At 35.6% G+C, this 12733-nt stretch overlaps 1 protein-coding gene across 1 annotated transcript; it reads left to right on the top strand.

The window, feature by feature from the left end:
• The first annotated feature begins 3513 nt into the window (after nt 1–3513).
• Nucleotides 3514–12467, top strand: RpS28b (Ribosomal protein S28b). The gene is made up of 2 exons (XM_085959741.1): nt 3514–3797; nt 12390–12467. Exon 1 carries the CDS (start codon nt 3590–3592, stop codon nt 3785–3787), a length of 198 nt encoding a protein of 65 aa, XP_085815867.1. The 5' UTR covers nt 3514–3589; the 3' UTR covers nt 3788–3797; nt 12390–12467.
• The last annotated feature ends 266 nt before the right edge of the window (nt 12468–12733 follow it).

Below are 12733 nucleotides of genomic sequence, written 5' to 3'. Positions count from 1 at the left end.
CGTGCGTTTGGTTTGTGGGTGAGCAAATGTATTCATATACAAATGTTTGGGACCAAAGACAATTTCGCTAGACGCTCATAATTAAAATGTAATTTTCTAATTTTTTACTTTATATAGTATTTTTAAGCGGTTAAAACGCAACCATTATGTAAAGATATCCATAATTTAAGTTATTTTAAAAAAACACTAGGTCAGTTGATATTAAAATATATAATAATATACAAATAAATTATCACGAATATGTATCAATTTACCTATCTTCTTGCTTATCAGTACGGCTACTACATTTTAATACAGGACACACAACCATCTTTTCTACTTAATTAACTAAAAATATTTACCGCTAACATTATATTTAACACAAAAAATAGCAATTTTAGCAACACTTAGCTATTAGACAAACAAAGATTTCGCGGTGACACCATAGCAAGAAATCTTACACATCTGTAAACCTTTTATCTTACTCTAGCGCATGTAGCAGAGATTATAAGGGTGCCGAATACTTTCTTACTCGCACTTATGTATCGTTTTTGTTCAGGCCTTGCATTTGACATATCAATCAATACTTTTTGTAACGTGATGAGATTTGTTTTAAATTCAAACACCGGACGATTTATGATAGTATGGTATGGTAAGTGAGTGCACAAGAGAAATATATAAAAGTTTAATTGTTACGATTTTTTTCAATTCGCTAGCACCGTTTGAAAAAATCAACCATTTTATTAGGTTGGGAAAAGTAAGATTAATGTGTGATTTAAAAGTTGGTTTCTGATCGAAAATGATTCCTAGGTCACGGTGGTAGATGGACTCCATCAATGGAGTAGTTAAATTATGACTGTTTACTGTACACCATTCTTGCAATGTTTGAGTTTTTTTTGGATAATAATAATATTTTCAAGACTATAAACGCAATTGAAAATCTTTACCAATATTATCAGTGAAAAGAAGAACATGAACACCTTTGAAGATACCGTTATATAATTATTCTTCTTCTTATTGTGCCATCCCCTAGCGGAGGTCGGCCATCATCAAGGCGATCTTATCTTTGTCGTCTGCTACCCGGAACAGTTCAGTGGAGCTGCACTCGTACCAATCACGGAGGTTTTTAAGCCACGAAATGCGGCGCCGTTCTCTGCTACGCTTCCCATTGATCTTTCCTTGAATGACAAGTTGGGGAATGCTGTATTTTTGTCCTCTCATCATGTGGCTAAGGTACTGTAGTTTCTTGGTTTTGATACTACGTAGAACTTCTCGGTCCTTCCCCATTCGATTGAGAACTTCAACATTTGTCACCCGGTCAGTCCAAGGAATTTTGAGGATGCGCCTATACAGCCACATCTCGAAAGCTTCAAGTCTCCGTGACATCTCTTGGTTTAGCAAAGGTGCTCCTTGTGATCTCAATTCTAGTTTTTATTTCCTGAGACTGGTCCCATTTCTCATTGACCCATGTACCTAAATATTTATAATGGGTCACACGTTCGATTGGTTCGCTGTTAATGACAAAATTTGTGTTGGTGTCTAGTTTCGCAATTTTTGATACTAGTAATAGTTTTGTTTTCTTGAGGTTCATTTTTAAACTATAAGAATTACTGACCTCATTAACCTTTTCTATCAGTTGATGTAAACTCTTTAAACTATCAGCAATCACCACAGTATCATCGGCATATCGTATAATGTTAATATGTTTGCCATTAACCAAAATAACCACCAATTCACCTTGTAAGGCTTCCTTGAAAATGGCTTCTGAGTACATGTTAAATAGCAGGGGTGACAATATACACCCCTGTCTTACACCGTGACGAATTTTTACCTTTCCACTGATTTTGTTTTCGATCTTGATATTCGCTGTTTGATTCCAATATAAGTTAGCTATCAGTTGAATGTCTCTTGCATTGATGCCTTTCTAGAAGTTTAGGATGCCTAACAGTATCGAATGCTTTCTCGTAATTGATGAAACACATAATATAAACATCAACATTAACATCTAGGCATCTTTGCACTAGAACATTTAAGCTGAAAAGTGCTTCGCGAGTGCTCAAACCACTTCTGAAGCCAAATTGTGTGTCATCCATGTCTTCTTCGCATTTTCGAAAAATCCTATTATGGATGATTTTTTTTAACTCTTTTAACATGTGGCTCATCAAACTTATTGTTCTAAACTCGCTACACTCCTTTGCATTCGCCTTTTTTGGTAGAGTGGTGAATGTCGATTTCAACCAATCATCGGGAATTATGCCTGTTTCGTAAATTTTATTAAACAAATCAACGAGAATTTCTAATTGATCTTCTTCTAATAATTTTATCATTTCATTGTAAATATTATCAGGGCCGACAGCTTTACCATTTTTAGAATTTCGTATTGCGTTTATTATTTCTGCCCTATTTATGCATGGGGCTTGTTCACGTTCATTAAAAGTATAGCCAATAGGTCCCCTATCATCATCAAACAGATTTTCAATATATGTCTTCCAACGAATCAGCTTCTTTTCTATATCTAATATAATACGCCCATCTTCGTTTATAATTATTGATGAATAATAAAAATAGGAGAGGACTTAAATAATATACTTGGGAACTCCAGATGTAACATGGAAGAAATTAGATTAATGAAAGAACCTATAGTAATAACTGACCTAATTTAACAAAGTCTTTCAATAATTTGGAAATGAGTAGGTATCTTATGAGAGACTTTATCACAAGCCTTTGAGAAGTTAATATTATAGGTATACTGCTTGTTTTCAAAAGCATGACAGATAAACTACACTGCTGGTATATGAAGAGATTGGTATGGGTAGAAAACCTGGGAAGAAAACCATGTTGATTAGGGATAATAATAATATGTAATTACATTTTTCTTAAATATGTAATTATAGTAGGTACCTAATCGAAATACACTTCCTCTCATTTGGTCACTTTAAGTTTAGTCAGGTAATTAGTCACGCGTACATACGAAATATTATACAATAATAAATAATATTCCATTGAATACATAAGAATTTCCTATATCTATATAACTCTACTCACTCTACTAATAGTAGTAATAATTATTTTACTAATTCAAAACTACATAGACATTATTTTTATTACTATTTTTGTAGATTAAAATCCAATGAATTGCTAGTCAAAAGTGTATCAACATTCATAGAGCCGCAGTAAAAATAACGTAAACTAATTTGCTGACAAAAGAGTATTACATACTATAACAATTGAAGTTTATTTTCCACCGTAATTGTTTAAAACCACCATTGTTTAAAAATAATAACAAAACAATATAAAAAAAACATATGTTATTGTTTCTGATTTTAATAAGTCGACATGTAAAAGATATTTTTTATGAATTTGTTTATTAAACTTTCCGGCTTTGTAAGCAGGTGTACATAATTTTTAGGTAAGGATATTTTAACGTGTTTTATTTTAATCAAGAACGTCAATTCGAATTTACATGGCTATGAAAAAAATATTTCTTATAGCCTATTAAATAGTCATAAACAATCGGCCGCCATCTTTCTCACTCCTTTTTGCTTCCGGTACGTACGCGGTTTGTACGTTGTTTCCACACGTGCATTGAAAATAATTCAATTCAACCAAAATGGATAAGCCCTGTGTTCGCGCAAGAGTTATCATGGTCTTGGGCCGTACTGGATCCCAAGGACAGTGTACTCAGGTCAAGGTAGAGTTCATTGGAGAACAGAATCGTCAGATCATCCGCAACGTCAAGGGACCTGTCAGGGAAGGCGACATTCTAACCTTACTCGAATCCGAGCGTGAAGCTAGGAGATTAAGATAATTTCGTTTAGGTATGTATTTTACTCAGTTATTTACTATTCTACGCATTAATGCCATCCTTGTAATTCACTGTGAATCCATTTTTATCTCGGTTAAATGCTCGGCAAACGTGGTCGTGAACTGTCAAACGTCAAGTTTCTAAATTCAGAATCTACAATCTGCCAAAATGTATTCAGTCATATTCATTATACAATTAGCCAAGTCTGTTGCACAATTTTACTTATTCGGGGGAGTGAAGTTTTAAGATTGAATATGTTGCAATATGATAGTTATTTTATATTGGGAAACGTCAATGTCATCTATGTTGGGTTATGAAATACACTCTCTTGGAACAACAGTTTTAGTTATCGTAGCGAATGTCGTTTGGTGAATTCGTATCTTTTTTTAGCAAAATGAATAATTAGTTACCATCACACAGCCTAATACATTACAGTACTTGGTATTGTAAAAAATATGGGCCTTTTTACTGGTTCTCTGCCACCGCTCGCTGTCGTCAGTGAGCGAAGTGTTGCCAACCGAACTATAATTATAGTACATTTTGGTTCGCGTACTATTAAAAAAGTATAGTACATTAAAAATACCACAATTTTGAAAAATGGAATTAATTGAATTCGCCGGTTGTGAGAATATTCCCCATTGCTTATCTCATTGCGTTTAAAAGTTGTCCATATTGTCGATGCTTAAAGTTCCGTAAAATGTTCGTACTTCAAGCACAGCAAATCGTAATTACGTGAAGCGAGGGACGTAGTAAGTATAATCTATATAGGTAATATAAATAATAAAAGATCTGTGTGCGATATTAGTCTATGGACGTAGTCTTGCGTTGTATACTCTAAAAAACTAACGTGACAGTCAATGACGGCGGCTGGTGTTAGCAGTTTTCGGTCATAAACGGTGTTTTAATAAAGCAGGGCATAGGAATTTCTCGAATTCTCCGTTTTGTTTATGGGACAAACAAAAAACTTACATTTTCAACACGGTGATACACCCCTGTTACAGGCGGGCTTCTCCCGGTGTAAAATAATCATTTAGTAGCTCAAGTCGAAACGTAATCCTGACCTCTAGAAACGGCTTCATAAAACATCTAATCTGATTCCTTGCTCAACCATGTAAGTATTTTTTATTTATAAGTAAGGGCCTTCGTCCGGTGTGTGAAAATCGCATATTGGGCGGAGGTGTAATTAAGATATATTTAATTTAATTTAAAAAGTATAAATGATGATGGATGAAAGCGATAATTTTAAGACTAAATATAAGTATTCAAATATAATAAATTTTGCCGGCAACGTTGAAGTCTTCGCGCGCCTGCGCCGAGGTGGTCCTCGTGATTCGTCAAATCGTAAGGATCACGCGATAAAATTTGGCCAATCACGAGAGTCCTTTTTGCTGAATGGCGTGGGTACGCGAAGTTAAAAAAAAAAAAAAGAAATTAGTAAGCGTCCCCTTTCCGACATATACGGACCTGCGTAACTAATTGTAAAAACCTAAACATGTAAAGAAAGTGTAAAATATAAGGAATACCAAGTTACACGAGACAGACGTGGTTTTATTTAATTCCACCCTCAAATATATCGTACTTTTTTTTGTGAATCCGGGGTTCGATGGACACCTGAGCTAGCCGCTGGAACCCCGGGGATCTCAATGGCGCCTTGGCAACGTGAAGCTCGAAGAATCGCATGGATTCTTCCGAACCCGCGAAATAAAATTTACGCCCGCGAACGCTAAATAAAAGTTTATGATCCAGGAGCCGGAACAACCAAGAAATGGTTAACTAAAAAGTGGACTCCGACGTGACCCTTATCAAAGAAGAAGTGCTGTCTCCAACATCAAACCGGGAGAGCCCTCCTCTGGTGTTCGAAGACAGTCCACATACGGAGCTGACCGCGCCTAGCGTCGTGCTGGAGACCGTAGCACCAGCGCGTCTCCAGTACGATGAATGGCTGCACAAATCCCACCTATGGAGACCAGACACATCATCGACGGTATCCAGCGAGGAGGGCTCGTAGAGGCCACGGCCCACTCGCGATGAAAAACGGCGAGCAAAATGCCGATTTTCCTAGGGTATCACTAACATGTTGTGTACCCTATTCGACCACGGGATATTCGGTGAGGAGAGAAAAAGGAAACGGGAGGCCAGGAAGCCTCAAAAGAGGGCTGAGAAGGCGCGCAAGCTGAGAGGAATCAAAGAAGCTGTGCGGGCGCAGGCTCGACCACGAGGAGATGAAGCAGGACCAGTCGCCAACCCTCGAGTCAAGGGTGAACGCCGAGTTCCTGTTGGAAGTGAAATGTGTAGATTATACGAATAAAACATCCGGAAATTCTTCTAATTACGGATACAAAGTTAATTAAGGACCCATTTTCTGAGCCTTGTAAACTTAAGTTCATTAGTAAGAAAAATGTACATTCTAGTTTTAAAAATAACGCTTCGCAGAGTGACGCCAATTCTTTCCGTTCAAATAAAGTAAATATGAATGAATTCGAAAACATTAACATTGAAAATCGCAAACAATTTTATAAACGGGAAAGAGGATATTCTACAGTAGCGCGAAACCTGTTTCAAAGTTACGCCGTGTTAATAATTTGAATCCAAAGAGAAACGAAGAAAATAGTATACGACCGTCACTATTATTTCTTTACAAATTACCAATCGTAAATTTAACACAGCGAAAACGGAACGGGAATAATACGGCATCACTCGACGAAGTGTATATTATAGTTGATAAGTGAAATTTTAATAATACGTTAAAATTAGGTATAAGAGGATGAAAGTAGAGATTGTATGCTTGTGATAAAAAAAAAAAAAATGAGTCAATAAGCCGTAAATTTCTCTTTCAATAATGAAAAAAATAATAATAATAATAAAACGTGAGAGGCACCGCAAATCGGCGCGGCGCGCCTTTGGAATAGGATGTCGGGCGCGTAAAACGAAACAACAATTTTTTTTTTAAATAAAATGGGTTTCACTAAAAATAAAGTTAATTACACAGTTTTAAGTGTACTGATTCAGAAATAAATATAATGAGGGTGGAATATTTCAATTTTAATATCAATGTGATTTATACAGTCAATACAATGTTGCAAAATAATTATGGGTATTAGGGTAAAATATTAAATGTGATAGTAAGTACCATAAGTACAATGGGAAGATTTTATATAAAATTAGTAGCTATTTAATGTATGGGGTAGGAGTAATTAATAAAGTAAATTCGGATAAATTTAAACTACAGGAAGTCTTATGAACGAATAAATTACTAAAGAAAGAAAAAGAATAAATACAGATGAAGACAATTTGGAAGCACAAAGGGAGCCACCTCTCGAAGTAAGCGCATCCAAAGGCAGCGTAGCCGAAAATTCATGATACCAAAGCTTGATGGTGTGGAGAGTGCGCACTCTCCTTTCTCGCGCAGGTTCATGGAGAGACTAGGGACGTGACGCCTGAAAGATATCGTGAAACAACAAGAGGTACTTCCGAAGTGTAACCATCTACAAAGAAAAGAAAGGGAAAAAGATACTTATTGTGAAAATCCATCCTAGTACCTGTGAGAAAGCCGTGCCGCCGTCAACGAGCCTGGCCGTTGTACCGCTATACGATGCCTTGCCCGCAGTAATAGGAACAGATGGAGACACAGTACCTGTCCATCTATGAGGTGATACTCCAGAGACCAGCAGATCAGTGGAAAACTTTCCACAGAAAGATATCCGCTGCTCGAAACGAGCCTGGCTCAATAGTAACGCCACTACCACGCCCTGGTTGCAAAGGCAGACGACGCCAAACGAGGTACGCTCCTATTGCACCAGAAGAAGAAAAACGTAACACGAAACTATAATTCCGAACGAGGGCCAAACGTCTACAAATGTAGCCTCTCGGAATACAAAAAAACTGGACAGCCCAAGAGTCGAAGACTGCAGCTCCACGACCCCTCCGCTGACTAGTATAAAAGAACGAGAAGAATAACAAAAACATTACGAAAACAAAATAAACGCACGACATTACAGGAGAAAAATAAAATAATAATAAATTATGACAAATGATAATAAGAAAGGAAAATAAATCAAACTCTGACTTATTCAGGAGCATTGCTTTGAGCAGGAAAATAGTAATTAAAATAAATATAGAAACAATACGTAAAGTTAGTTGTGTAGAGTTTTTTTTTTTTTTTTGTTAGAATAGTTAGATTGTAGTTGAATTTTTTTATAAACTGTTATCATGCCATGTACTTAACGGATGAACAAGGAATTGGATGGGTGGCCGATGAGATCAGGGCGTACCTTTCGACTTTAATCCAGATGGGGCTAATTGATACACCCCTGTTACAGGCGGGCTTCTCCCGGTGTAAAATAATCATTTAGTAGCTCAAGTCGAAACGTAACCCTGACCTCTAGAAACGGCTTCATAAAACATCTAATCTGATTCCTTGCTCAACCACGTAAGTATTTTTTATTTATAAGTAAGGGCCTTCGTCCGGTGTGTGAAAATCGCATATTGGGCGGAGGTGTAATTAAGATATATTTAATTTAATTTAAAAAGTATAAATGATGATGGATGAAAGCGATAATTTTAAGACTAAATATAAGTATTCAAATATAATAAATTTTGCCGGCAACGTTGAAGTCTTCGCGCGCCTGCGCCGAGGTGGTCCTCGTGATTCGTCAAATCGTAAGGATCACGCGATAAAATTTGGCCAATCACGAGAGTCCTTTTTGCTGAATGGCGTGGGTACGCGAAGTTAAAAAAAAAAAAAGAAATTAGTAAGCGTCCCCTTTCCGACATATACGGACCTGCGTAACTAATTGTAAAAACCTAAACATGTAAAGAAAGTGTAAAATATAAGGAATACCAAGTTACACGAGACAGACGTGGTTTTATTTAATTCCACCCTCAAATATATCGTACTTTTTTTTGTGAATCCGGGGTTCGATGGACACCTGAGCTAGCCGCTGGAACCCCGGGGATCTCAGCGGCCTATAATTTTTGCCGAAATACTATGTCTTGGACCGCGTACTATAACTCGATGACAAAAGGATAGCTGAATTCCAAAATGGCGACTGACAGATAAAGATGACGGAGAACCAGTAAAAAGCACCAAAAATATGCGTGAAATGGCAAGAAACACATTTTAAATGCAGAAATCAAAATGAAAATAGGTACCTATATCATACATTTTTACAATGTACTCAGAACTTGGATTAAGTTGAATGAACGCATGTAGTTTTCCTCCACAGGATTGCTGCGAAATAGTTTACATACCTAGATAATAGTTAAATTAGCACTCTTGAGTACATACCTAGCTCATAAATTTCTCAAAAAAAAAATATAAATTTGTTTATACAGCCTCCGTATTATATCTCTATAATATGTTTATTAATTTTGTATTTTTTTCCTGTCAACATTAACTTTTGATGTACGTGTACACACATATCGGCTTGCGTAACCGCCGGTGTATGCATACTTTACTTTGGAGACCACTGTTTTCTAGTGTACTAAACTCAAAGCATACTTTAGTGTGTGGCAACTGACAATGGTTCAATTACTTGTGCGGTCAAAATACACCTGTAACTTTTCTCACGATGGCCGCGGCTTAAGCGTTGGGCTATAGTGTCGTGGGTCTCAGGTTTGAATCCTGAGTGACAGGTACACATATTGTTTTTCAATTTGTGTATGAGTCACGAGTATGGACCTAATAGGTTGAGCAAGTGGCTGACATCCATTTCTCGTAAAAAAAAAACAAAATCTGTCAATACAAATAGTGGCGGCCGATGATTTTTTGGATTGTAATTTTTGAGGGTGCGCTGGAAACTTACCTTATTGAAAAATGAAATCAATTCGGCGTTGTTTTTAATTTGACAAAACGTTATTGACATTGGGAAATTACCTGTATATTGGATTAGTTTTAAGAAACGATTGTATCTCTTATAGTAGATAAATACCTCTTACTTTTAACGGAAGCCATCTTATTCTTTATATGTACATTAGGTATTTTTAGCAATTTGTACACTGTTTGAATAATAATTATTATTAAATTGCACTTTGTGAAATAGTATTAAGATTTATTAGCTTATCACTAGAATTCATGAATTAATAATTTTCTATATTATAAATAACCAACATCATTTCGCGTTTAGTCAACACACAGGATAATGAAATATTAATTTTCCAGAAATGCGGTAGGTAGCAAAACTATTTTTATCTTCACTGATTTAAATTGGAGTATACATTAATCAAAATATCTTTTACCGACATTGTATTTCTTACCGATTTTAAATTTAGAAAATAATGAATTCTATTGTTTTTAGTTTTACAGGCATTTTACATACGAGATTGCTAAATATGATACTAAACATAATTTGGTCTGTGAACAGAAAAACAGCAGTGCCTATAATAACACACCATAATTGAAATCTGTAATTGCTCTCTACTCAGAACAATATGATGTCATTTTACCCAGTCGGCGCATGATATTCTGGAACTTACGCATGGCATAAACGATTAGCACGGTTTAAGTTGTGTTATAATGGCTTTAGTTAATACTAAGCTTTAGGTTCATTTTAAGTAAACAAAATATATTGCCGGGGCGCAAACGATTTCAGTGAGGATGACGTATACGTTGCATAGTGCCTGTATTATCGCCTATTGGCCAATATGGGCAAATCGGTTTATGGTTTGCATTACAATAAATAAGTGAGCGATAATATTAAAAACCTATGAAGAAAAAATATGATTTACGATGTTGAACGATGTTTCATAGCAATGCAAGCAGTGCAGTGGACTTGTATGATGTTAGACCAGCCGCCGCTGAATACAAACCACCACTCTATGGAGGCCCATATGATCCTATTAGGATCGGACATGGTCGAAAGAAAAGAACTTTTACACAACCTGGGTGTGTCTATAATTTTTTCACTGCTACACTACATTACTGTTCTTGAATCTCATGGCTTGTGGGTCTATTCTATGCTTATCGACCGCTAAAGTGATAAAGTGATAAATATTATCAAACTTAGGGTAGGTTTGTATCAAAATATTAGCACTTATTGTAACAATTACACGAAGTTGGTTTTTATTGTTGCAATAAGTGCTATATTTTAACAGCACCTATCTTGCTGCTGTTAAAATATCGCACTTATTGCAACAATAAAAACCAGCTTCGTGTAATTGTTACAATAAGTGCTAATATTTTGATACAAACCTACCCTAAGTTTGATACTATTTATCAATTTAGTGTTCGATAAGTATAGAATAGACCCAATGATGTAGTAATGAAAGGAATAAAATACTAAAAGTCAATTGTGTGGCAAAGATAATTGCCGCCAATTGACGGCCTCTGTTGACGCAAGTCATCTTGGACAATGTTGCAATATTTTTTTAATTTTTAGATATTCCTTCGAACTCAATAAATTTATCCACATATTTTATAAGAAATATTGAAATTTCAATGCATAATAAAAAAAGATATAGCAGTTTTATTCTTGTAAAACTAACTAGAACATTTTGAATTTTGGTCCATTGTTTTTTTTTTTTTAATCTGTCCTCAATGGGTTAAGGCTATACCCTTAGACTATATACTTGCGTTTGATTTGTGGGCGAGCGAACGCATTCGTCTACAAATGTTCGAGACCATAGACCATTTCGCTAGTGCTCGCCCAAAGTGCTCACACTAGACGGTCAGAATTAAAATATAATTTTCTATTTTTTTTACGTTATATAGTATTTTTAAGCGGTCAAAATGCAACCATTAGATAAAGATATCTATAATTTAAGTTATTTTAAAAAAACACTAGGTCACTGATATTAAAATAAATAATAAAATACAAATAAATTATCACGAACATGTATCAACTTACCTATGAAACGTAATACCATCTTCTTGCTTATCAGTACGGCTACCACATTTTAAGACAACACACAGAACCATCTTTTCTACTTAATTAACTAAAAATATTTACCATTGACTTTATGTTTAACACAAAAAATATCAATTTTAGCAACACGAGCTCGCAAGTTATCGACGCTATGTGAAGCGTTTCGCCCCGATTTGATGGCGATACTTATGGAAACTAGCTAACACATATGTAGACCTTTTATCTTACTCTAGCGCGTGTCGCAGAGATTGTAAGGGTGCCGAATACTTTCTCACTCGCACTCATGCATCGTTTTTGTTCAGGCCTTGGCTATACCTCAGTTGAGGCATGGTCTAAAAAGATCGTGGCTAGGCGATGCGCGGATTGTGGGTCGCGGGTGCAAATGACGCATGCCAAGCGAAATATAATTTGTCATATAAATCCAAAATGCGTTCATTTAATGTTCTGTTTATTGTTCTATTAGGAACAATATTAATATATTCATACACATGTTATCTTCTTAAAGTAAATGGGTAACGTTTTTAGTCATCTTTACACGATTTAAGAATTAATACCCCCGTCGCCATCATGAAACAAATTGATGTGTTCCCAGTTCGACATTCTCTCTCTGAACGGCAGCGAGTCCAAAATTTCATCGCACCTGTAGTTGAAAATTATTTGCCGTTTCACTGATGTGCCTTAATGTATTGGTTGAAAGTATCTCATGTCTTCAAACTAATAATTTGTTTTTTCCTTTGTTTCAGGTTACTTTTCCAGAGCCCCCTTCTGATATGACCACCTTGTACAACTTTAAGTTACAATAAACCTTGAAATGTAACAAGCTCTTGACTTTTATTTCATCCTATATCTGTAATATTATCTGACATGATTTAAAAAAAAAAACACTGACATTAAACATCACCTTCACTATTCCATGTATCACTTTTTAATCTACAATTTGAGAGATTAGTTGAAAAGTCAGTTTCCTCTATATTTTCTATTGTGTGTAGGTTAATCAACCATCTTCTGCTATTTAAATTTGGTCAAAATCAGAATTTAATACCAAAATTGGTAACAGCCAACATGTTCGACTCGCAGAAAAGTTTAA

The sequence above is a fragment of the Rhyacophila brunnea genome, unplaced genomic scaffold (assembly GCF_057557595.1).
Source record: "Rhyacophila brunnea isolate RB1 unplaced genomic scaffold, BYU_Rbru_1.0 scaffold_9, whole genome shotgun sequence".
NCBI lineage: Eukaryota > Metazoa > Arthropoda > Insecta > Trichoptera > Rhyacophilidae > Rhyacophila > Rhyacophila brunnea.
Note: the sequence above shows the minus strand (reverse complement) of the source record. Positions and strands in the feature narration are given on the sequence as shown.